General features: G+C 39.8%; 3 protein-coding genes across 4 annotated transcripts; 1 reads left to right on the top strand and 2 right to left on the bottom strand.

The window, feature by feature from the left end:
- Positions 1–154: 154 nt before the first annotated feature.
- On the bottom strand, positions 155–8741 carry nudt21 (nudix hydrolase 21). Its single transcript, XM_034116119.1, has 6 exons — positions 8443–8741; positions 7167–7367; positions 7021–7084; positions 6847–6936; positions 2580–2655; positions 155–2483 (listed from the first exon to the last, which is right to left on the bottom strand). The coding sequence occupies exons 1-6, from the start codon at positions 8562–8564 to the stop codon at positions 2338–2340; spliced, it is 699 nt and encodes a 232-aa protein (XP_033972010.1). The 5' UTR covers positions 8565–8741; the 3' UTR covers positions 155–2337.
- Positions 8742–9292: 551 nt separating this feature from the next.
- LOC117471255 (mucin-5AC-like) lies at positions 9293–15983 on the bottom strand. The gene is made up of 8 exons (XM_034116120.1): positions 15681–15983; positions 14744–14847; positions 14159–14618; positions 13290–13382; positions 13172–13208; positions 12873–12938; positions 10429–11739; positions 9293–9915 (listed from the first exon to the last, which is right to left on the bottom strand). Exons 1-8 carry the CDS (start codon positions 15903–15905, stop codon positions 9638–9640), a joined length of 2574 nt encoding a protein of 857 aa, XP_033972011.1. The 5' UTR covers positions 15906–15983; the 3' UTR covers positions 9293–9637.
- A 2301-nt stretch (positions 15984–18284) lies between these two features.
- LOC117471256 (transcriptional repressor CTCF-like) lies at positions 18285–25780 on the top strand. 2 transcript variants are annotated; one of them, XM_034116121.1, is made up of 13 exons: positions 18285–18454; positions 20096–20367; positions 20473–20655; positions 20899–21262; positions 21374–21544; positions 21780–21913; positions 22003–22123; positions 22223–22372; positions 22516–22676; positions 22768–22950; positions 23034–23172; positions 23494–23637; positions 24304–25780. In XM_034116121.1, the coding sequence occupies exons 2-13, from the start codon at positions 20116–20118 to the stop codon at positions 24549–24551; spliced, it is 2250 nt and encodes a 749-aa protein (XP_033972012.1). In that variant the 5' UTR covers positions 18285–18454; positions 20096–20115; the 3' UTR covers positions 24552–25780. The 2 variants fall into 2 exon arrangements, with proteins under 2 accessions (XP_033972012.1, XP_033972013.1); XM_034116122.1 differs by lacking the exon at positions 18285–18454 and adding an exon at positions 18642–18883.
- Positions 25781–26220: the final 440 nt, after the last annotated feature.

Raw genomic sequence — 26220 nt, forward strand, 5'->3', positions numbered from 1 at the left:
AAATGTAATTCAAATGTGCGGACAAAAACAATGTTTTAAGACATTGATTGGATTTTTTAAATACATTTTTGCCAGAATTAACGTTATTTCTTTTAAACATAAATAATTATCATTCAGCGACTCAGTTACTCTTTGTACCAACAACAAAAACATACTCAAAAGGACTTTTTATTAAAAAGAAAGAAAAACACAGCATTGTTACAGGTTAAAACAACAGGATGTAGTTTGTTTAATCAAACTTGGCCTTCCTTAGAAGAAACATCAAATCTGATTCTTAGCTAACTGGAATACAGACTACAAAAACTTGCAGTTTCTCAAGATTAAAAAATACAAAACTGTTTTTTTTCTGTTCAGTATAAACATTTAAACACTCCCGTGAAATGTAAATACACCCGACATGACAAGCTTTTCTTTTGTGAAAGTTGAGCTAAAGATTAACGTCTCATCTTCACTCACAAAGGACTGCACTCATAGAGACAGCCAGACATACTCCTGTGCACTCAAGTTAGTTGTAAATGAAGTTGAATCTATACAAATATAATTATTCAATTTCAGTTAATGTTTAAGAGACTATTTGCACAATCATGGCATTGATTTTTTTTCCCCCATCTTTTATATATTTTCTTCTCTGTTAAATGTAACCTGTGGAGTTTGAAGTCATTGTTGATGAGTGAGCCGTAGCAAAGGCAGGCGAGAAGACTTCAAAATGAATTAAACTGAATCCAGATTTAAAATAGATGTTTTATGCATTTATTCTTAAGGATAAACACTAAGTTTTATTGAGTAACAGTGGTTGTATAAAAACAAGGAACCCCCACAGGGCACCTTTAAAGGAACACTTCACCATTAAAATGATCACTTGTACAACAATTACTCACCGCGATTATCTTGAATTCTTGAAGAAAACTTTCACATGCCACCGTGGAGAACGAAGAATCAAAAAGCATACAAATTCCTGAATAATTCTAGGTTGATGGGGGCTGTGTTTAAGAACATCAACTTTATCAAAACATCTATTTTCAAACTCTTAAAAAACCTCCTGTATCATTCAAATGTATGCATACTATTTTCAAATCTTCCGCCACTACTGTCTCATGCACACACATTAGGCTGCAGTGTTGCATTCAGGGTAACACGCGTATGTGTAATTAATATCCTAGTGATTATTTAAAGGGTGATGTATTGTGTTAATTCATAAGAGTTCATGCAGGAGTCTTGCGTTTTTTTTGCTCTGATGAGTTACTCCAGCACCCTCAGATCATTCTGCTGCAAAGAGAATTTTTCTTTTCAGCAAGACAAAAGGGAAACAAACAATATCCCTGCAGATCTGAATGTGTGGCGTTGCAAGCTTCTATTGAGGTTTTTTAATTGAAGGTTCAAATGTTTGTAGTAATATTTTATGACGTCATCACCCTAGTATTTTTTTCTTAAAAAAATTCCTTCATTTTCTTTCCGTTGGACAGCCCTGATATTACAGTGGCGTGCCTTCCTTTGTGTGCGGCAAGAAGTTCTTCGATCGCATTGAAAATTGTTTTTGAAAAGGCCAAATGCCAGCAAATTTAGATTCAAGCTGTATTTTGTTACAAAAAAAAACATGTTAGTAGCACCTATACACCCATGTAATCTAATTCCACAAAAAGTGTACCACTCATAAGTGTAGTGAAATCTAATCCTTATCTGAAACAGTGCACAACTACCGAGTTTACTGCTCCTATACTAGACTCCTGTCCTGGTACTAGGATGGGTTAAAAGCAGAGAACAAATTTCACTGTGTGTGCTCTGCATGTGTGACCATTAAAGAGGGTTTCATCCCTCCGATTCTATCTTTAAACAGAATTAATAGACATGCAAAAAAGAAAAAAGCAACGCAGCATTTTATTGTTGATTTAGAATGGGAACGTTTTGAGTGAAGCTTCAAACTGTTCGGTAACACCCTACAAACCCCTTCACACTGCCCTGCATGTTTGTTATTCTTAAGAACCATCAGCTGCCTTCAATCTTCATCTGCAAAAACTGTGTGTACGTGTCTCAAGTGTTGACATTTCAGAAGAATACTATCAGAGAAAGCTCTTTAGTAGTCTTTACATTCATTGGGCTTTCACTGTGTAAACTGGTGTTGATAAAAATGTTTATTATGTTACACTCCAAACATGAAAGAAAACATGCCAATTTAATTTTTTTTTTTTATAAAAGTTACAGGTTGTACAGGTTTTGTCGACAATTTTACATCCTTGACAGACAGTTCACATAACTATATTCTAATCCAGCCCTTCAGTTTTTAATTCAACCACAGGCACAATCAACAGAAGAAAAAAAAAAAAAAACCCAGTGTCTCACTTAGCTACTTACACAGTGACACAAACTATACCTGCTCAAAAGCTGTGGTAGACTGGAAATGATTGGTCCATAGCCAGGAGCGTTGTCATACAATTCAAACAACGGTGCTGCCACCAGTTTATAGTTTTTGGGGACAGCAAACAGCGCTGTGGAAACAAGAAATCACAGGTTTTCAACTCTGTCCGCGATTTATTCTCCATTAAACATCCGAGTACAATTATTTAAAATGTACATATACTGACCTTTTTCCTGCAACTGAACCAGGAACAGCTTCTTATGCTCCTTAGGTTTGGTGATGTGTGCTGGGATATATGGATACTGCAAAATAAACAACTTTTTATTAGTTCACATTTGCACGAACGGATAAACAAAATCATTACTGACCACAGAGACTTGAATTATACTTTTTTCCTAGATTTATGAAGCAAGAAAAATGGCAGCCTTCTGAAATGTGTTGTAACTGACTTCCAGTGTAGAGTAAGTCAAATAAAATGACTGAAACTACTATCAACTTTGTCCATTATGTTTGAGAAATTCTTAGTATCTCATAAGTAATGTTGTAAGCTTAGCATAGACATTAAAGGTCCCATGTCATGGCCATTTCCACTGATCATAATTCCATTGTTGAGGTCTACTAGAATAGATTTATATTGTGCAATTTTCCAAACTCACATTGGTTTCTCATACAGCATCTCTGTAAACTACGTGTATTCACTGAATTTCACTCTCTGCCTTTAACGGCTCGTTGTAGCTCCAATAGAGTGGCGAAGTCCCTCCGCTTCCGGTGAACCTCCATGGGACCTTATTTCGGAAAAATTATGTATTGAAGTCAATGGAGAGAGAAAGATTATCTTTCGATCCCGTTTGAATTGTGCCACGAATTACACATATGCTGTTTGTCAATTTAAAAGATAATTTTGCAAGTCAAAAAAAAAAAAATGTGTCGTAAAACTGTGAAGTAACACATTTGTTTGTGTGAAACGCTAAATGAACTACATCTCTGGTCAACAACACACGTCACCAAGATGGCCGTCACTACTGTCTTGTCAACAAAACTATTGACTACCCTCACTATCACCCAGAGGTGGGGACTCGAGTCACATGACTTGACTCGAGTCAGACTCGAGTCCCATATTTTTGGACTTGAGACTTGCTTGACTAACATTGATAAAAGACTTGACTTGGACTTGGTATTCATGACTTGAGACTTGACTTAAGCTTGAGACAGATGACTTGAAAGGACTTGACTGTTTAAAATTAAATATTTGCGTTTGCTTTTGTATTGAGATATTACGTTTAGTTTTTTCAAAAAACGTGATTGGGTGATTATAGCGCCGTGCGCGCAAACCTGGCAACCCACTAGACGGCAGGAGAGGATGTCAGTTAACATGGCAGCGGCTCGCGTTACTCCAAAAATAGTGAAGTTTGGATTCAAGGATTATGTTGTGGATGACGCTAATAAGAAGAGAACAGCGGTATGCAGGGTCTGCAGCATAAAGATCAGTGACACGACCACCACAACATCCAACTTCATTCGTCACTACAAAAAAACCCACAGAGAAAGGTGCGTGAATGTGTTGTGTTAGCTAGAAAGCTAACGTTAAGTTTAAGCTACGTTAGACTTGGTTTCAAATCGATTAAGCATTGCAAAGAGAAGACAAAACGGTAAATTAACACTAGAACCTCCAAGGGATTAATTTGTACTAACCCCGATACTGACGGGCTGTCAGGAGAGGGAGAGAGGGAGAGAGGAAAAGAGATGCCTCGTTTATTTCCCCTGTGTTATTATCAGAAGTTACTGTAAACTGTTGAATAATGTAGTTCATCTACTTTTAGTAGTTTGTTTAAATGTTTTAATGATGTTGTTTTTGTTTGTAGAAGTGCATCATTCCTTGATTTATTGTAAAATGAATCTGAACTTTTTGATCTGTTATGATGATAAACTGAAGCAATTTCTAAATTAACCCAATTAAGTGAGTTTTAAATCGTCCTACTTAGTTTATAAGGAAATTATGAAGAGGAACAAATTAAATGATTTGAAAATGATATCTATGTAGGTGCTGACGCTGTTGGCGGTTCTAGTGTTAACAGACATTTAAATTAAATATGTGTAATGGCAAATGCCATATACGATTTTCTTACCTGGAATTGTGCCTTTTTGAACAGACTTTTTGATTGAGTCCTAGCTATATTGTCTGCAGTTCTAGGGTTAATATGAATCTAATATGATTGTCATCGGTCTAAATTAGATTTCAAATGATTAACTGTGTATGTAATGAAGATCATAGTGTGGGTTAAATCCATTTTCATAGCCACTGTCTTTTAACTGATTTAAATGCGGAAACTGGGCTTATTCATCAGAATTTTGTATGACTTGACTTGACTTGCTTGACCTGAGCAATGACTTGACTTGACTTGCTTGACTCTCACCACAGTGACTTGGGACTTGCTTGATACTTGTAGGTCAAGACTTGAGACTTGCTCATGACTTGCACATGTAGGACTTACTCCCACCTCTGCTATCACCACAATGAAACACGTCCAGAAGAATGTCATGCAAAACTGCCTGCCTGCCTTCCTTTGATTCTCTCTGAACTGCCTGGTCGTTTTAATGTTTAATGTCAACCATTTGTGCAGATAGCATGAAGTAGAAAAGATCGCTAGCGTTAGCGTTAGCATTTCTCCCCCGGGCTTAAATTGTGTATTATAGAATGATCACACCGGTGACAGTACTCTTTCATAGTCTTATATTTCAACAGTTTTACGACAAACTGTGACTTTTTTGACATGGAAATGATTTTTTTAAGATTGACAAACATCATATGTGTAATTCATGGCACAATTCAAACGGGATCGAAAGATAAGTTTTCTCTCTCCATTGACTTCAATACATTATTTTTCCGAAATAAGGTCCCATGGGGCGGAAGTAGATGGGCGTGACTTCGCCACTCTATAGCTCCAGCCCCCACCCTCCCTGTGAGCACAGTGTGCTCTGATTGGTCGGGACGTTGTGAATCACGCTGAGCTCCGTGGAGGTGTGGTTTCCTTGTTTAGCGACAGCGAAACACAGCCAAACTCATCCTGAGCACACACAAAGTCACAGCCGAAGTAAAAACAATAAGTGTGGCTTGATATTGAGTAAGAAAAAGGTTGATAAACGCTGTGAGAATGGGTCTGCAGAGAGAATTTCGCCACGATCCCAACTGTCTGTTATCAGCCTGCAGCCAGGGAGGAGAAATCAGCAGAGCTGCCTGCACTGAGTGTGTGTGTGTGAGAGGAAGTCCGTGGATTGGTCAATTTGGACCAATCAGCAGGGGCTTAACGTAACGGCTCCGCGGACGTAACGCAACGGCTCCACGGATTAGTCCATTTGGTTCCGGGTACCGCATGACCGTATCGCGTCATAGCTCTGGGCGTGGCTACTGGGTATCCAGACGTCACGATGCCCAGGAAGAACATGAGAAATCTCCAACGAGGCGTTTTGGGAAGGTCTTTTCTGTGTTAAGAGTTTTACTCCCTACAGGGTGTACTTTGAGGGTTTTGACTCTGCAGACCGTTTACATGCATAAAAACCTTCATAACACACAAGGGGACGGGTAATAACCGGAAAAGCATGACATGGGACCTTTAAATGTAATAACGAATTGATTATATATCAAATCACTAAATCCTAAACGAACAAATAACATTATGAACCACGTTCACCGGGGCAAACAGGGAAAAAAGATGCTGACCAGACGCTACTTAAAACTTTAAAAACTGATCTGATAGTGCTTAAAGGTCCCATGTCATGGCCATTTCTACTGATCATAATTCCATTGTTGAGGTCTACTAGAATAAATGTATATTGTGCAATTTTCCAAAATCACATACAGCATCTCTGTATAGTATGTGTATTCACTCTCTGTCCTAAAAGGCTTGTTGGAGCTCCTGCCCCTCCCTCCCTATGAGCCCAGTGGCCGCCTGCGAGACAGCGAGACACAGCGAAACCCAGCCCGAACACACACACACACCCACCCGCAGCCTGGCTGGGAGTTTCTGTGTGTGCTCACACACAGACTCACAGCCTCGCCACGTCCCGCCGTCTCAGGGAGGAGAAATCGGCGGAGCTGCAGCTGAGAAAAGATTGAGTGTGTGTGTAACGGCTCCATGGATTGGTCCATTTGGACAAATGGGTCCATTTGGGTATGGGCACGTCACCATACCCAGGAAGAAAACAATGGAAAAAGATAAATCTCCAATGAGGCGTTTTGGGGCAGCATAGACAGGTCTTTTCTGTGTTAAGAGTTTTACTCGCTACAGGGTGTACTTTGAGGGTTTGTGACTTTGCAGACCGTTTACATGCATAAAAACCTTCATAACACAGAAGGGGACGGGTAATAACCGGAAAATAATTACATGGGACCTTTAACTCTTTTCAATTAAAATATTCAAAACACCAAATTCTATTGAAAAGTTATTTCAGTCAATTCAATATTTAAAACGTGTCAGTCATCTGTGTGTACCAACCTGTGGAGGCTCAAAGTTGGGGCGCCACCAGTTGCCGATGCAGTCGTCGATCACCCAGTCCTGCTTCACGCCGTCCTGCCGTCCGAGGATCTAACAGAATACAAAAGTTATTATACATAAACTCCACAATGACCACAGTTACAGGAAGTGAAGAGTTAGCCGTGATGTAGCTACCTCTGTCATCAGGCGTTTCAGACCCTCCACTTCATCCTCTCCAGGACTCAGCTCTCCTCCGGGCCTACAGGAGAGAAGCAAACTGTCAGACGAATGCTCAGTAAAAACCTTCTGCTGCTTCACACAGTAGCCTCTGAACTACTCACAGTTTGAAGAAAGTGGTGCCCAGCTGCAGCAGTAACACATGAGGCAGCCTGTGTTCGTGGACGATGAGAACGCCCTCAACTGTCCTCCGCATTCCCATTTTCTCAAACTCTTCCCGCATCCGCAGGAACCGGGCGGCCACTGAACTGTCCTTCTCATACAGGGGCTCTTTGGTGCCGAATGTGTAGTTGGTTAGAGGGTATCTGAAATACAAACATGAAACCTCATTAAGCATGACCAAAGATCAATACAGTGTTTCTTTATCAATTAAAACATCCACAATAGCCTAGAAGTGGCTTCTTCTGCCAGACAAACAGTCCAAGAACCAGAATTATTGTTATGATGTAACCAAAAAACCAGAAGCCAATCTGTTTATCCTTTATTCATCAAGGAGAACCTTGTGAGTTATTGCTGTTCTTTAAGATAATGGGTTACATCAACATTGTTTTCCTATCTGTAATGCAAGAACAATATTGTTAATAAATTGCAAGGTAATGTTATTCCAGTATGTTTTAGTGCCCGTTTTTAAACAACATTTGGATGAATTGTGATGAATTGCAATTACTTTAAGATGTCATGACATAGGGCTGCTCAATTAATCGTATTTTAATCGCAATTACGATTATGGCTTGCAACGATTACGAAAACAACGTAATCGAAATAAAACGATTATTCTTTTATTATACTATACTATATTATACTTAAGTTCAGGGTAATCAACTGTTAAAAACATACTGTTCACATTTTTTTTCTCCAATAAATTGATGTTTTCAAAGTAAATGGATAATCGTTTTTAATAATCGTGATATCAATTATTGACCCAAATAATCGAGATTATGATTTTTGCCATAATCGAGCAGCCCTATCATGACATCTCTATAATCAATTATCATTAGTTGCAACTCTAGAATTATACACTTTCTAGTGTGGAGTCATCCAATTACATGCTTGGCCAATATTTTAACATCCTAAATAATGTTTCCCAATCCTACTCTTTCACTTTAACACATTCTTATTTGCTTTTATTGTACAGATTAGATTAATTTATTGTGCAAAGAACCTGATTCTGATTCCGAATATAAGTGTAAAAGCAAACACATCCAGGACCAAAACACGACCACACGGTGCACCCAGAGTTATTGTGCTACACGTTGTTTGATGCGACCAGACCCTCCTGGTTCCAACATCGGACATATAAAGCTAATTGGGATATTTAGATAGATTTAACCTCGGGGAACTTGATGTTTTTATGTATATATCTGCAGATGTAGCACTCACAGGTTGATGGTCCTCTCTAGAGACAGGGGTTTCGCGGGCCCGCTGATGTATTTGTTCCCGAACTGAACGGCTCCTCCGCGCGGCCAGCCGGCGTTCGAGCGACTGGGGGGCGCGACCGACATCTCTACCGCGAGCTCGACGAGGCCAAACGCGGCTGCACGTGAACCTCAAACGGGTGGAAGGCTAGAAACCTGCTGGATTATCAAAAATAGATAACTAATGTCTAAACTATTGTGCGAACAGTACACAACAATTTCTTCGTTGTCGTTTCCTTTGGCCCTCCTTTTCCGGGTGAAGTAGTGCGGGTTCTGTCCCCGCGAGCGCCCCCTGCTGGTGTGGATGGTGATCTTCAAGCAGTTTGATTACTCATAATTTTCTACTTGAGTAAAAGTTCAACTACCAGAGTGTATGAATACTCTGTTACAAGTAAATATAGTAATATATTACAGTACCAAAAGTAAAAGTACTGTTTATGTAGATTGGCCCATTTTAGAAAAACGTATATAATATGTTTTGGTTATAATTATTGATACATAAAACTGTCAAAAGTTATATTTGTTTGCCATGTTTTAATTAATGTTAAAAAAAAAATGTATTTACTATTATGGATATTATTAACAAACCCCTAAAAAAACATTCATAATATAGGGTAATCTATTAAAGTTTCTAGAGCTTTCAACAACATCTATTAATCTGGCACATCATTATTGACCAGAGACAAGGACGACCATGAAGACCATGGGTTTCATAAAAATTAAGAAAGTTATGTACCCTGAGTTTTCTGTCCGAAAACATGTATTTGTGAAAAATAATGTATATCACCAGTAAAAGAGCAGAAGGAATGCCTCAGTCAATTCAATATTCCATTTAATAGTCATATGTCTCTTTTTTATATATTGTAAACATGGTGTATTTTACCACAGTAGTTGTCTTATGGTACATAATCATACGTGCAATGCATAAAGTCAAACGAAAGTTAAAAAAGGACAAAGACACTGCTGGATTTGTTGATTACGTCACACCAAGGGGATCTCAGTTCTTTGGTCCAGTGGCCCACCCTCTGTGGTGTGCTGCTGTAATGTGGTGGTCCCTGTAGGAAGTGCCATGGATCATCTCCCCCTTGACTCTTTACTGTGGTCTCTGTCGCCCCGTCACAGTAGTTGGTCCCGTGTTTAGCAGTTTCTTAACTTTTAAATTACTTCCCAACTTCATCTTGTTTTTCCTCCTCTTTCTCCCCCTTGTCGCTACACAGCTCAGCATCTCTTCCTGATGCAGGTTCTTCTACTTTTGATTTCATTGTGTCTTCTTCGGGTTTGACACTTTCTTTCTGCACTTCTTTTATTATCACCTCGCTGTCAGAATTGAGAGCTGGTTCCTGGTTTTCATTCTCGCCCTCCTTCCCATTGTGGACAACTGTCTTGCACTCCTCTGTCTCAGTTTGCTTGCTCTTTTGGACCATCTCAAGCTCACCATCTGTTATTTAGAGAGAAAAATACAAAATATGCTCTTCAAAATACATACTTACTTGACAAAATAAAACAAATGTTGTCCCCATTTAACACTTAGGCACAACATATGGTTAAATATTGCCTAATAACAGAAACTGTCCCACTTGTCTCACTTAGGGAAGACATTTTAAATTGTTGATATTACAAAATTCCTGTTCTGTTTAATTATAAAGAAAGGAATTTATCACAGAACCATGATCCAAAATTATGATAGCATATATTATGATCCTTACTTCCTAAATACACGTATGACAAGATGAGTGTTTTAATTAAATAGTTAAATTCACAATTATACAACGGATTTCTTACATTTTGGGACAGAATAGGACACAACCACGAGTTTAGGAAATTCCTCTGTAATAGGAAGATAGGTTTTTTTTTATACTTAAAATTACTTTTCTGTAATGAGGCCCCAGAGTGAAAAAGGTTACACTTAAAACCAGAAGAAAAAAAAAAGAATATATACAATTTAACTCACGTGTGCCCTTTTCTGCAGGCTCTTCACTGGATCTTCCCTCAGGAGGTGTCTGCAAGTCATTATCTTGACCTGGACTAGTCAAATGTTGAGAAGCATCACTTGCGTTATCAGGTGTGAGGGTAGAGCTGCCGTCGTTAGTGTTTGGTGGGTCAGAGTCGGTCATGGGTGAGGAGCAAATTGCAGCTGCGGAAGATGAACTGGTGGGTTTGGTGTCTGCCCGGTATAAAGTGGTGGCAGTGGAAGTGGTGTCTGTGGGGTTTGTCTCGCTGGAGGAAGTGGAGGGAACGGATATATCAGCGGGGTCAGAGGTGGCTGGGTTAGTAATGATGGATGAGGAGTTGGTGCAGTCGGTGGATGTAGGGCTTGTTGTGGTGGTGGAAGAGGTGGATATGGTGGGAGGAGGATCGGGAGAAGAAATCAGGAGGGAGGAAGAGGTCATGGAGGCGAGAGGTGAAGCTGCAGTTGTAATGGTGTCACTTGGAGGTGGAGATGTTGTTTTAGTGTCAGATGAAACTAATGTAACAGAGCAAGAGGTGACTGAAGGGGAGTCATCACTAGCTTCAGTCACTGAATTCGTTTTAGCAGACAAGCCTGAGGGCATATCTGATGTGCTGGTGGAGGGTGAATAAGCTGTGGTGGCGACAGAAATAGCTGAATCACCACCAGCAGCAGGATCTACTGAGGGAGAAGTCGATGTAGTTGACAGATTTGTTGTGGAAACCGAGCTTTCATTGCTGGGAGCAGAAACGGTTTCAGAGGTGGTCATGGAAAGCGTAGTTATTGTTGTTGAGGTGGAAGTGACAGAGAGGCTGGGAATGACGGACTCAGAGGAAGTGGAAGTAACTGAAGCGGTGGCAGGGGGCTCTGCAGGGGGAGTGGTGCTTGTAACGGTTGTCTTAGAGATGGAGGTTGGTGGTTCAGCGGTAGTTTCTTCAGGGATAGAAGTTTTACTGTCGTGCTCTGTAACATTCGTGGGTGTTGTAGCTGCAGCAGTGGGGTTAGCGGAGTCAGTGCTTGTATCTGTGTTGGCGGGGGGTTCAGCACTCGTAGAATCGTTTGAGTCAGGGACTGGGTTTGAGATTGTCGGTGCAGTAGGAGTGGTGGTGGTAGTGAGTGCAGGAGCTGTAGCTGGACTCTGTTTAGTGGGTGTGTTTGTCTCTGCTTCCTGTATCTGGGCTAGCTCGTTCTCAGGTGTGTTGCGGCCAGATGTTGTGGGGGGCGGGCCGGGCCTGATAACGGGCTTCGGAAGCAAAGCAGGTTTCCCAGCTGACTCGTGTGCCGACACACTCGGGCGAATTTGATGTCTTGTGTCTAAAAAAAAAATGTAATGTGAAAATGATTGCTTATCATATACATAGGGTCTGTTCGAAATTGCATAATAACGGATATTTACACATTATTGATATATTAATAAAACAAATAAGATAATGTAAATAACCCAGCTCCTCTTGAATCATATTCCATTTCTCTCTGAATTTAAGTGTAATTGTAATTTAATTATGTTGTGTAGTTGTGCTTTTTTAAAGCTTTCTTACGGTCCAGGAGACTCTCTGACCAAACCCTACACTTGATTTTACTGGCTAAAAAATAGATTTTCTTTATTTTTTTGTACAATTGTGTAGTGAAAATCTGATATTTAGAAATTCCCAATTCATACCACACGTCAAATTGCATACGTAATGCGTTCCAACTGCAAGCAGATTTTGTGAATGTGAGAAATTCAAGGATGTATACCAGATAAGCAAAATCTCTGAGTATGAAACCTTATATACTCAACTGGAGCTAACATATATATTGTAATTTAGAAAACCTGTTTAGCACTAAAGTGATGCCTTAAAATAATTCTGGTAAATATAACATTAAGAGGGAGAGTTAAAGGTGGGGTAGGTAAGTTTGAGAAACCGGCTCGAGATACACTTGTTGTTATATTCCATGGAATGCTCTTAACATCCCGATAGCAATGAATAGCAAGTGCTTTGACAAAAAATCCATAAAAAAATGTCATCTGTGGAAGCCGTAATACTGTAAAAAGTACGACCAATCATTTTAGCCGACCCGGCTAAAGTAACTGGATGGCCTACCTGCCTGTCAGCCTTCCATCTGTGCACAAATTTATCTCGTGCCCTCATTGGTCATGTGCACGTTCGTGTGTGTTGGAGGAGGGGCTCTATAAGGAAGTGGCAGATTTTCTCCGGTTGTGTATTTTCAAATTCTAGCGATCTCGAGCCGGTTTCTCAAACTTACCTACCCCACCTTTAATGTAAACTTAAATTTGGATAAACTGTTTTTGTTCCACAGTCATTTAAGCCTATAAGTAACCGTGTGATGAATCGTTAATTTATTAGGCAGTACATATTGATTGAGTATGTGTTACGTTAGTATGCAATTTTGAACACAGCCATACTGTATTGGAGAGTGAATCCGTGTTGGTGTCTGTGTTTTACCTGATGATGCAGACATCGTTCGAGGTTTAGTAGGTGGTGGCTCAGGTTTACTGTCAATGATAGTACCTGAGGCACAAAGATCATTTACAAGAGGTATTAATTTATTATCCCTTAAGTGGATGGACAGCAGTCGTATCTGCCCAAAGAGATATTCAATCTTTCTTATGGACAAGTGATCCATTTAAAAAAGAAAAGGTATCTTCTTTTAATACAAATCCCTCAACTTCAAAGATCAATTCAGCTTTATTAACACTAAGCCGGAGCAGAGGAGTTTAATCATACGAAACATTGAGACATACCTTCAGATTCTGCTTTTTTCATTTCTCCCTCCGGACTCTAAAAGAGCAAAATAGGTATTTAAACACTTTTCAAAGACCATAACAGTATATGTAAATTGAGACATGCCCTTTCACCCACCTGTGTCTCTTCTGGCTGGGCTTTGGAAACTCCAATACGTTGAAGCATAAGATGGAGTTTCTGTTCAAAACTGTGTTGGCCTTCAAATTGTTTCTGAAATCAGCAACAGCAAAGTAGTGAGTGAGCTTCAAAACATAGCACTGATCTAAATGTATACATTATTTAAACTCTACAAACTCACTCATAAACTCACAAACATTTCTGAAGTGATAATGTCTTTGTAAACCCACCTATATGGGATTTGTTCTTAAATAAGAAAACAGTCTATGCACACATACGCAGATTTTAATGCTGACATCATTGTGCAAAATCTGTGATCATAGCAATTCTTGTAATTCTACCAAAAATATTATACAGGATATAATTTACAAGAAAATGTTCATCATTGATAATAATTATCATAATGAATTACAGGAAAGTGGTCTTCTCAAGATACAGCTTTTGTGAAGCAAGTAATAGCATTAGCATTTACCCAGAACTAAATTTGAAGCTCATTTGGCTTTTACTTCTTGCAAACTTCCTTCACTTCAAAACTACGAAAAAATGATATTTTTTAAAGGTTGTAGTCCAGTACTACACCATCTTTATGCTTTATTTTTAACATTCTTGACTTAATTCTCTTCAATTATATTTTCTGTGCGCAGGGCCCTGCAATCTTATACCATAGTACCCTGCATATTTGCCATTTTTAGCTAGGCTAATTCAGATTAGATGCACAAGGTCAATTCATGAGGACAATGATATCTTCATTATAAGAATAAGGCATACAAATAATCCTGGTTTAACAACGTATAATGGATCTGACATAATCCCTCAACAAGACATTTAGGAATAGATTTAGATACTGGTTTATAATAGGGCCCACTCACCTTTGAAGTGTTTCTTGCATTAGTAGTCCCTGCTGCAGCTGATCCAGACAGCAGAATGAGAGACTGGGACTTCCCCTCTCTGAGAGCTCGGCGGGGAGGCCCAGTTTCACCCCTCATTGGAGCACCCGTCGTCTCCTGAACAGCGGCATCTCCAGTAACAGCACTGGGAGTCTCTTTCCCCTTCTCCTTTTCATTCTCCTTGTCGTGTTCCTTGACTCGGTCTTTATCTTTTTCTTTTTCGGCTCTGGCGACCTCCCTGAGCGGGCGGATGAGATCAGCAATGGAGGCCTTTTTGGGTCGCCCCTCCTGGCTTGGTTCTGATTTCAGACCTCGCCTCTTTCTGAGGGTAAAGAAGTCTCCGAGCTTCCTTCTTAGTGTTTTTGTCGGTGGTGGACAAGGGACAGAGCTGGCAGGAGCCACTTCTTCATGCACTGTGATCAATTCCTCTTCTTGCTTTGTCCTATTTAAAAGGATCGTATACTGTCAAACAGTTCTCTAGTAATAGTTTATTCAATTATAATTGGTATCCAAATTAGCTAACTATCAAGGAGCCATAAAGAGAAAAATTAGGCAGCTGATACTCACGGTGAATCAGTAGGAAGTACTCTCTTGGTAAAGAACTCTTCAACTCCTTCATCCACTCTCCCCATGAGCTCAAGGACTTCATTGTCACTCTCAATTATTGTCTCCTTATTACCACACACAAACACAGAAAAACATTTCACACCAAAGATCAAACACACTGATGTAGAAGAGCAGCTTGAATCGAATGTAGTATTACATTACATAACCCTCATATATAAAAAAAAACACTCGGGCACTTCTGCCTCTATAGGTGTATTTTGGTTTGAATCTCTCATGCTACAAACCAGCCTCCTGGGAGTCAGTTGCTCAGTAACGTACAATGGGGGGGGCGTCACTAGATTTCACATGCAGAATGAAAGCAAGATAACTCATTTTCCAAATGTAGGTAATGTGATATCAAAATTGCAGCTGCATCATCCTGATCATATTAACATCTGTAGCCACAAGTAGCAATACAAATCAGGAGGTTGACTGCAGAACACAAATTTAGCAGAAGTCACTGATACTTGATATCCTGTCTGGGGAATTGCTTGATTTTAGTCTCCCTGAGCATCGGCTCCAAGGGAGTGACTGCATGTCTACAAGCTACTGTGACAAAATGATCAGTGGAAAAATGGAGATGGTCAAATTTTTTTTTTCGATACTATGGAAAAATAGGGGAAGAGAGAGAAGCCATGCAAAACCAAACTACCAGCCGCTCTCAGACATAGTCATCATGCTTTCACACACAGAAATACCAAGTGTGTGTTCATCAAACAGCCGGTGACCGTTACAATGGGGCAGCCTTATTCAAAGCAGGGACCAGGCATCTTTCACAGCACTCCCCCTCCATCCTTCCCTTCCCCCTGCCTCTCCCCTCTGTACCCTATTACAGCTCCCCCTTCCATTTTCTCTCCTCACACACTCTCCATCTTTCCCAAAAACCTCTCTGATGTACCTGTGGTCTGCTGGGGCGATAGTTGAGTTTTTGTCGATGAGGTCTTGGTCTGCTCTGGGTGTAGTGCCGGAGCGCTGGTCCGCCCAATGGCAGCTCCATTGGGGAGACACGGCACGCTGTTGCTGTGGAGCTCTGTTGCCGAGGCACGGTTGCTAAGAGCTCAGGCAGCAGCAGTATGTAATGCTCTCTGAGGTGGGAGGGGCCGGGCCGGCTAGACTGACACATCTGACAACAGAGCCTCGCCTTTCTCTGCCCCCACCCCTACGAGAGGACAACCATGAGAAAAAAAGATGGTGATCAAATAAGAAGAGGCAGGAGGGAGATGAAGGGAATAAAGTGGACACTGAGATTTGTTTCATCCCTGCATCCTATATCCAAGTGGAAGAATATGAGTTTGATACAATGGAAAGAGCTGAAATGAACAAAATGTTCTATTGGTTATGTAACAAATTAATAATTTATTTTATATGCGGAACAGATGCCCTGAAAGGCTGTAATTCATTGAGGTGTATCATGTATACTAAAGGAAACTGTCCTTTCCGGTATCGGTGTAAGATATAATGAGGATTTAAGAAGGCTTCACAATATATATATATAGTTTTAATTTGAATGATGATTTAAATGTTCCTGATAAACACAATGCAAGAGACTCTTAAAGAAATGTTTTTAGTGATTAGTGAAATAAAAATAAAAACATAAAAGACAAACACAGACATATTTGCAATCAATCGCAGTATTGATTTGTAACCCCTCTATCATAATACAGTTTGTAACGCCAGATTCTTGCTAATTCCACAGATGATTGTTAGATATCTTGATAATGATCTGTAAGAGTTGATCAGAAACCATAACATTTGACACACCCACAAGCACCAATGTCGCATCTTAATGATCCTACCATCCATGAGGTAATGTCTATGGGAGTTTCATGGGAATTATTTTCTCATATGATATTCAAACAGGGCAACTCAATTCCCAGTTTGAAACACTTTGATATTTAAATGCATAATTTAAACTGGCTTCAGTGGCACAATAGAAATGTATTCATATTATTCAATATTGATTAAAAACTGACCCATAACATTTTTCTATATATAGGGACCATATTTATTTTCTAAGTAGTGATTCACTTTTGAGCATTTAACTCTAAACAGGAACACAGAAATAACTTGTTTCCCACTAATGAACCAATGTCAGGTTTTCCATGTAGTAATATGACATCAGCCATTTAAAGGTGGGGTAGGTAATTTTGGAGAAACCAGCTCGAGTGCGCTAGTTCTTTGAAAATACACAGCCGGAAAAAATCTGCCACTTCCTTACAGAGCCCCTCCTCCAACACACACGAACGCGCACATGACCAATGAGGGCACGAGATAAGTTTGTGCACAGATGGAAGGCAGACAGGCAGGTAGGCCATCCAGTTACTTTAGCCGGGCCGGCTAAAATTATTGGTCGTGCTTTTTACAGTACTAGGGCTTCCACAGATTAATTTTTTCTTAATTCTTAAGATATTCATTGCTATCGGGATGTTAAGAGCATTCCATGGAATATAACAAAAAGTACATCTCGAGCCGGTTTCTCAAACTTACCTACCCCACCTTTAATTGCCAGTGCAGATGTAACAGAACTACAGTAAGTTTATTGCAACTAAGAAGTCAATCAAATAAATATATATTTTGTAAAGTTAGGTGATGAGATAACAATTTATTGGGATTTGGACGGTATCAGTTTTCTTTTATTTGTTTATTTAAAATGCAGGTAAACAGATCCAAAATAGGGCCTTCAGGTGATGATTTAGTGGGGAAATTTGAACTCAAACAGACACTATAACACGGTTATCAATTAAAATCCCTGGGGATGATCCGATCCGTTGTAAGGCCCTACACATAGATACAACTGTTATATATTATTTATCTTTACACAGTTTATGTGCCACAACATCCACATCCACACTGCCCCCTTGTGGCTGATTTTAGGAAGTCACAAAATGACTTTAACCTCAATCTTAATGTGATAGAAGTAGTTAGAGGTTTAGACATCATGCTCGATAAAAAGGGATCTTCCCTTCTCATCAGAAAACTAATCAATGATCGTCCAGGGAATTTCTATCAATGAGGGTATACAAAAAACATATATGAAAGGCTTCTCAATAATAGGATCTGCTGCTTGTTTCAATAACATTGTTCAAATGTGTCTGCATGAAATGTACTTACTGTGCGTTTACTTTGAATGATGTTATGCATATATACTGTTAACATGTACATTATTTCAGCTGACATTACTGTGTTGTTCTGCCTTTATAGTCTATTGACCTTAAACATTGTGTCATAGAGGGAACCTGACCTTTATACTTTTAACAAATACATAAATGAGAGACACACATGGCAATGTCTTAAAACACCTGAAGATAAGTAACCAACATGTGTACTATTCAGCTGATATCCCTCCTAGTGTGATAGAGCTAAACATTCTGAATGAAGTCACAGAATTTGGTGCAACAACCGGACGCCACGCCCACGACTGAATTCAAATCTGGCGCCCAGCACCCTCACCCTGTTCCCGGACACTCCCCTTCACTCCCTCCGGTGCTGTTTGTGCGCAGCCTCGGTAGCTCTTAAGGGGCCGCCATTTTGTGTAAGGCCCACTCTTCCTAAGCGGGAGAAAATTATTAGTCCGCCACTCGGCACGTACGGACGTTCAACCCGGGATCCAGAGGAACAACCACCTACACATAACTCCCGACTGAATATACCGGACAAAAGAAGCGACCGAGAGTAAGTGCAGCGGTTCATTTACCCCGATCACGGAGAGGTTTTTGTAGGAGCCGACGCCGGCCTCTAGGTGTCACGGTAGGGCTTACCGACCAGGCGGCTGGCGGGGGGTGTTTGTCTCCCTCTATCGTTATCCAAAACGCACTAAATCTGTCTATAAACTGCAACTCCGTGTCCCAGTTGAGCGTTTTGTTGCTTTTCACCTGACATAGTGGAGTATTTGCGCAGGGGTGGTTGTATTTATGGGTATTTCTGTTTTAAGTTTGTTCAGGCCTGACGTCCATCTTATCGTGCCCTTTGTTTCCTGTTTTCACATCGCGCCTCCCGAGTAAACTAACACGAGTTCATGTAAAAGTAGTGTCGTTTGTTTCAACTATGTAGCGATTCTCCACTGAGGAACTAAACGACGAATAAGAGGTGTTAGAAAGAAATGTAAGTGCTTTTATAACGGGGGGGATGAGTTACTGCGAAGTATCGATTGATTGATGGCTGATAGCATTTTCTTAACAACACAGGAAGACGAACATAATCACTTTTCTTAAAGTTCTCTTCACTGTTTGACATCATAACGATGGGATTTTATGCAGGATAAACTAACAGTTATGGCTCTTTTGCATCTGATTTGCTCCCCTGCGTTTTACTCAAAGCTCTTCACACTACTTTATTCGACTCGAGCAGATACTTTTATACAACTCTTCAAAGTCTAGGAGTCCATGTGTGCTCAATCGTATCCAGATTCCTGTATTATGGGCTACAAATTAATGCGAGATAGGGTTGATAATCTCTTGCTTAATCTTTTAACAACTCAAAGCATCAACTGCTCCAAATACGTGTACTAGAAAAGTAACAGCACGAACAAATGGACAGATTATTCTGTCAAAAATAATTGAAGTCACTATCAAACACAGATTACGACATCAGTGCTGTGCAATAACACGTATGTGCAATATGTACATGGTCAAATTATTATTATTACTGGCTGCATTCTTAGTTTGACAATTTGAATACTAGATTCTGTAGGCAACTCAATATATAACTTTACTTCTGTTACCTAGCATCTACCACACACTACATGTTACACCTAACGTATTTTATAAATACTGCTGCTGTTAATTGTTTACTAAAGTGTGTGTGTGGCCTTTTTTATTACGAATGTCTACTTGTAATAACTTGTAAAATTGTAATAACATTGTAATACATTTTTATTTAAAAATATTAAGTGCATGCCATTTATCTAATCATGTTTGAATTTCCATACATTATTAAGGGAAACCCCATTGATTATATTTAATGCAGAAAGCATTAGCCTCGTTTATTAAATCATTAAATGTAAAATGAGTGGCTCTTTGTGAAAATCTATAGAGGAGTAAAGTCCTTTTTAAAATAACAACATCCCAGCCCCTGGTGGAGATTTTGAAATATCCACAGGTGATAATACTACACCACAATAGACCCCAAAGGAAATGCAGTTTCATTTGTTCTGCTCCCCACATATAAGAAAAGAAAAGCTAATGTCCCGATGAGTCTTTTAAGAGTAAGGTCCCATCTGTAAATGTATTCAGCCATGTATATTTGTTTTTATAAAGCTAGATTTTGCCTCTGTTAGTCCTTGTTTTAATTTGATGCCTGTTTTCTCTAATCAAGGTGTTACTAAGTCCGTCGCCATGGAGGGCGAGGTTGCTTCCATGGAGACCAGTAATGAACTGGCTCCTGATGGAAAGAGCCTGACAGAGAGCGGAGACGCTCTGATGCAGGGGGCCGTCCTGGCTGCACAGGGGGACGTGACTGACAACATGGAGATGCTGGTGATGGACGCTCTTGATCCCGCTCTGCTACAAATGAAGACGGAAGTGTTGGAGAGTGGAGGCACGGTGACTGTTACTGGTGGAGATGAGGGTCAGATCATCACACTTCAGGTATGTGAAGATCACGTTGATCAATAAAAGTTCTGTCTAATGTTTGATTAACAGCTTTGTTTGGGATATCATGCTAATTAAAGGGTTGTATTTTTCCCCATGCAGGTGGTGAACATGGAGGAGCAGGCAGGAGGTGCACTAAGTCTCGGTCAGCTGCAGCTGGTACAGGTTCCCGTCACAGCAACTAATGTAGGGGGGCTCCAGGCCACCTTTGTTGACGCATCAAATGTAAACAAGGATTCAGATCCGGTTATCTGTCACACTCTTCCCTTGCCCGAGGGCTTCCAGGTGAGAAAAAACTATAACAAGAACTCCTGTTTTTCTCAAATTTGTTATTACAGGAACAAGTCTGATCTAACTTTAGGAATCCCAGATTATTGGAGACCGTCAATCAATTGTATATCCACTTTTATTTCAACCAATACAAATTTTTCAACTAGCCAACCAGAATTGTGAAAATTAGGTATTCTCTTCTTTTTGTGAAAATTATAAAAAACTAACTTGATATACATTTGAAATGTGTTCTTTAAGGTGGTTAAAGTGGGAGCCAATGGTGAGGTAGAGACTGTAGAGCAGGAGGAGCTTCAAGCAGCCCATGATGAGCTTCAATGTGTGAGGGAAGAGGAAGAGCCTGCAGAAATGGAAACCAATGTGTCTCAACAAGAAGACCCAGAATGGACCAAGGACCCAGACTACCAGCCCATCTCCGGCCTCCGTGGTAAAGGGAAGAAGGGAAAGAAGAGCCGCCTGCGCTACGGAGAGGGCGATCGGGACATGGATGTTTCTGTGTACGACTTTGAAGAAGAGCAGCAGGAGGGGATGCTGTCTGAAGTGAATGCAGAGAAAGTTGTGGGCAACATGAAGCCACCAAAGCCCACCAAGATCAAGAAGAAAGGTTAATATTTGACAAGGTTTCATTAGACATTCTGACATGATGATGAAAGACTCAAAATTGATTGTGGTTGTGTCTTTTATTTTTATTTTAAATATTAAAACGTGTTTGCAGGTGTAAAGAAGACTTTCCAGTGCGAGTTGTGTAGCTACACCTGTCCAAGGCGCTCCAACTTGGACAGACACATGAAGAGCCATACAGACGAGAGGCCACATAAATGTCACTTGTGTGGGCGGGCCTTCCGAACGGTCACTCTGCTGAGAAACCACCTCAATACACACACAGGTAATGCAAAAAATATTATTCTTGTGTAGGTAACACTTTATCTACAGTTGAAATATTTAGATAAATTGATATGGTAATATGGAAAATGTTCCTAATTTATGGCTAGTTTCAGATTCTGAATTTTGTTATCCCTCCTATTGTGTCACTACTCAGTTTCTTTACTTCGTGTGTTATGTTGAAGCCAAAGCAGGAATGATATATCTTTATTAATAAGTGGCAACTTTTCTTTCTTTAGGCACTCGTCCACATAAATGCCAAGACTGCGACATGGCATTTGTGACCAGCGGAGAGTTGGTGCGTCATCGGCGCTACAAACACACACATGAGAAGCCCTTCAAGTGCTCCATGTGTGACTACTGCAGTGTGGAGGCAAGTAATCACTTTTTGATCAGAGAGCTCATCTGCAATGAACATCCAGGCATGATCTCTTATTTTAAGTTTTCTGTATTTTTCTCTAGGTGAGCAAGTTGAAAAGGCACATCCGCTCTCATACAGGAGAGCGACCCTTCCAGTGCAGTCTGTGCAGCTATGCCAGCAGAGACACCTATAAGCTGAAAAGACATATGAGGACACATTCAGGTGATACACTGGCACCATGTATTAGCCAATATAAAATGTTTGGTCCACCTTAAAAAGAATATCTCACTTACTGAATTATTTTTTTTATTTTTTGTGCAGGTGAAAAGCCATACGAGTGCTACATCTGCCATGCCCGTTTCACTCAGAGTGGAACCATGAAGATGCACATTCTGCAGAAACACACGGAGAACGTGGCAAAGTTCCACTGCCCACACTGTGATACGGTTATTGCTCGCAAAAGCGATCTTGGTTAGTAATATATATTTTGTCATTCTGAGCAAGGATTTGCATTAATCTGAACTGAAAGGCTTTAGAGCTGTTTTAGTCTCTATTTATGCAAAATGACAAAAACTTTGAAGAAGGTTTTCACATCTTTGCCATTTCTTTTCTAGGTGTTCATTTGAGGAAGCAACACTCATTTATTGAGAAGGGAAAGAAGTGCCGTTACTGTGATGCTGTGTTTCATGAGCGATACGCTCTCATCCAGCACCAGAAAACCCACAAGAATGAGAAACGCTTCAAGTGTGAACAGTGTGACTACTGCTGCAGACAGGTGTGTATCCATTTTAATATAAAGCATATGGGCAGTGTTCATTTTCATGATGAATAAATTGGTATTAATCTCTGACCTGTTGCCTCCATAGGAACGCCACATGGTGATGCACAAGCGCACACACACAGGGGAGAAGCCCTTTGCCTGCAGCCAGTGTGAGAAAACCTTCAGGCAAAAGCAGCTTCTGGATATGCACTTCAAGCGCTACCACGACCCCAACTTTATCCCCACTGCCTTCATCTGCTCCAAGTGTAACAAGACGTTCACTCGCAGGGTAGGAGGAATCTTAACACACATGCACTTTTTAGTTTTATATACAGCAAGTCACTGAGTTTTGATTATTTTTGTGCTCCACAGAACACCATGCTGCGTCACACTGAAAACTGCAACGGCGAAGTTGATGAAGATGAGGATGAAAATGGAACTCCTACGCCCAAAAAGGCACGCCGGGGCAGGAAGAGGAAGATGCAGAGCAGGAGGGACGAGGAAGACACGGGTATGATATGTTACAGAGTTCAGCTATTTTGTGTTACAGTCCCCACATTTGACATCAGAATATGACATTTGTTCAGAATTTAAAAGGATACATTTTCTCGTTTTTAATTTGAATGAAAAAGGTTGCAAGTTGTGACATCATGTTTAACTTTCCCAGAAGTATACATTTGCGTTATATCTATATAGCAACAAACTCAGGCTGGTATTTAATTAGATTGTGATCTTGTACCTTTTTTTGTTTGCGTGTGGCTGTAGTTTCTGCGGTGTTCAAAGTTTTTTTTTTTTTTAAACATGCTTGTTTTCCTCACTCATTAATCTGTAGAGGATGAACTGGAAGATATCGAGGAGGAAGAGGAGCTAAGTGAGCTTGAGGTGGAACAGGCCCCCCCTGTTGTCCCGATCCCAGCCCCTATCGAGCCCCCAGTCAAGAGGAAACGTGGACGGCCCCCAAAGAACAAACCAACCAGTAAGAGTCGGACTAAAGTACTTTTGGCATGTTTTGGCAGCGTTTCCGAGTTCACTAAGTGAGACTCGATAGCTGCTAGGTTTATCTTCACTGTACTGGCCCCGGCATTACGGCACATGGGCCAATGACATCATCACGGTGTGGAAAATACAAAAGCTCTGCCAGTCGCTGCGGGGCTCGGTCGTACATGACTGCAACTGCAATACTGATAAAAGCAAATCAATTACATTTAGATTTAAATAATGAATATATTTAAGCTGATATATATATATATATATATATATATATATATATATATATATATATATATATATATATATATATATATATATATATATATATATATATATATATTTTTTTTTAGTAGATATCAGACTAAAGCTTTGTTTACATCTGCACACACACACATATATATATATATATATATATATATATATATATATATATATATATATATATATATATATGTGTGTGTGTGCAGATGTAAACAAAGCTTTAGTCTGATATCTACTAAAAAAAAATATATATATATATATATATATATATATATATAAAATCATCAGTGTTAATTTTTCTAAATCCGTTTAAGAGTGTGAAAATAATATTTATACTGATTTTTATTTATTATTTAAGTACCTGGGACCTTACCTGAATCTCTCTCCACAGCAGCCGCTATCATCCGTGTAGAGGACGAGGCCACTGGAGAGGTGGATGACATCATCGTGAAGAAGGAGGTGGGAGCCGATCAAGTGGACCAGGATGACGAGACCGTGGAGCAGGTGGTGGTCGGGGGAGAAAAGACCACCATCCAGCTGGAGGAGTTGTCCCAGGAGGAGGAGGGGGCAATAGAGGCCGAGGCCCCGCCCAACGGAGACCTGACCCCTGAGATGATCCTCAGCATGATGGACCGGTGATGGACAACACCTGTAGACACACAGAGCCCTGATCACATGTTCATTTTTAAATTCTTGGCATTTAGGATAACAAACTCTTGCATCCTGCACAGAAACAAACATCACTGTTGTAATTTAAGATTTGCTTTTTAATCATGTATTGATAAAGAGTTTGAGTGAAAACAATATTTTTAATAAGATTTACCTACCAAAAAAGTACGTTTGGGGTGGCTGTAATTCACAGCAGTATCTTTAGCCCTGTAGTTAAGTGGTAGAAAATGGCCTGGCATATGTACATTTCTATAATCCACTAAATGTTTTAACATGGTAGAGCGACTCTTTCCTTATCCAAACTGTGTATTTTACAAAAGATGTGTAAACATTTTCATTTTCATTTGTTTCTTTAGTTTTACATTTGTCACTTAAAAAAAAAAAGTTCACCCATAATATGGACATTGCTTTACCTTACCTTTAGCCTTCAAGAATCCTCACTGAAGAGCTCCATTTACCTCTCAGTTTGGACTAAAACCTACTTCTCAGTGAAATGTGGCTTTTTATAGCAGCAGAAGATGGCAAAGCAAATAACATTTAGGACAAAGCTTTAACAAAGTCACTGAAAAACTGTCAAAAAAACCTCTAAAGCTTGCAGACAGAGGCACCTTTCAGGAAGATGAAACTGCTGTTAATCACAGCCACTCCAAGATAAGAAAAGTTACATATTTTTCTCTTTCTGTGGTTAGTAATTCCCATGTTTTTTTGCCAATTTCTAGTTTTTAAAAGCTTAATAGACTGCTTATCTTATGCTCCTTTCTTGCTACTGTAACACCCCTAGATGACCTGTATGAACTAAGCATTGTCACTGATGAGTTTGAAGAAAGAAAGTTGTCTTGCTCCCTTTTGTAGCCATTCCACTTTGGGTTGTTTTCTTTTTGTACTATTGGCGATGCAATGCGATGTAGCAGCTTGAATGACATTTTAATAACGGTGTGGCAGAGGAGAACAGATGTGACTGTACATCCAATACAAGTAGAGACTGATGTAGGTTTCTGCAGCAGTAATGATCTCAATCATGGATATTTAAAATCATTCTTGTTTTGGACAAGTTGTAATGTGTGTTAGTAAGCCTCAAGAAATCATGTCTAGAAACATTGTTTATCAAAATTTGCTGATTTGTAACAACTGAGTGCTAACACAAATGTCATTGTATTTTGCTTGCAAATCTATTTTATTAAATGGACAACTTGATATCACAATGTTTCCTCATTTGTATCTCTGTATCTCATTTATTGCCATTCAGCTTAAACTAGGCTTTCACCATCATCCCAAACTAAGAGTTTCATCCGAGGATCTGTGTGCAGCCTTTAAACTCTAAGCAACGTATCTCCATGACCAAGTGCTGTGGTGACTTCTATCCATGGAAAAGTCAAAAGCACTTTACACACAACTACCTCCACTTCTAGCTTAGTTTGAATAAATATTCCCACCAAATAAAACGTTCTGTTTATAGATCATGCTCAACTGGCAGTGATGCACATTGGCTCCAATCTCCACAGGCAAAAATATTGACCAACTTATTTCCATGTGACATGTCACATGATTTTGCATCATGTGAGAAGAGCCTGTTGGGATCATTAAACATGCCTTCAGTGGTATTGTTATTCTTTCCCATATACCTTTAGGTTTTCTATTC

The sequence above is a fragment of the Trematomus bernacchii genome, unplaced genomic scaffold, assembly GCF_902827165.1.
Source record: "Trematomus bernacchii unplaced genomic scaffold, fTreBer1.1, whole genome shotgun sequence".
Lineage (NCBI taxonomy): Eukaryota > Metazoa > Chordata > Actinopteri > Perciformes > Nototheniidae > Trematomus > Trematomus bernacchii.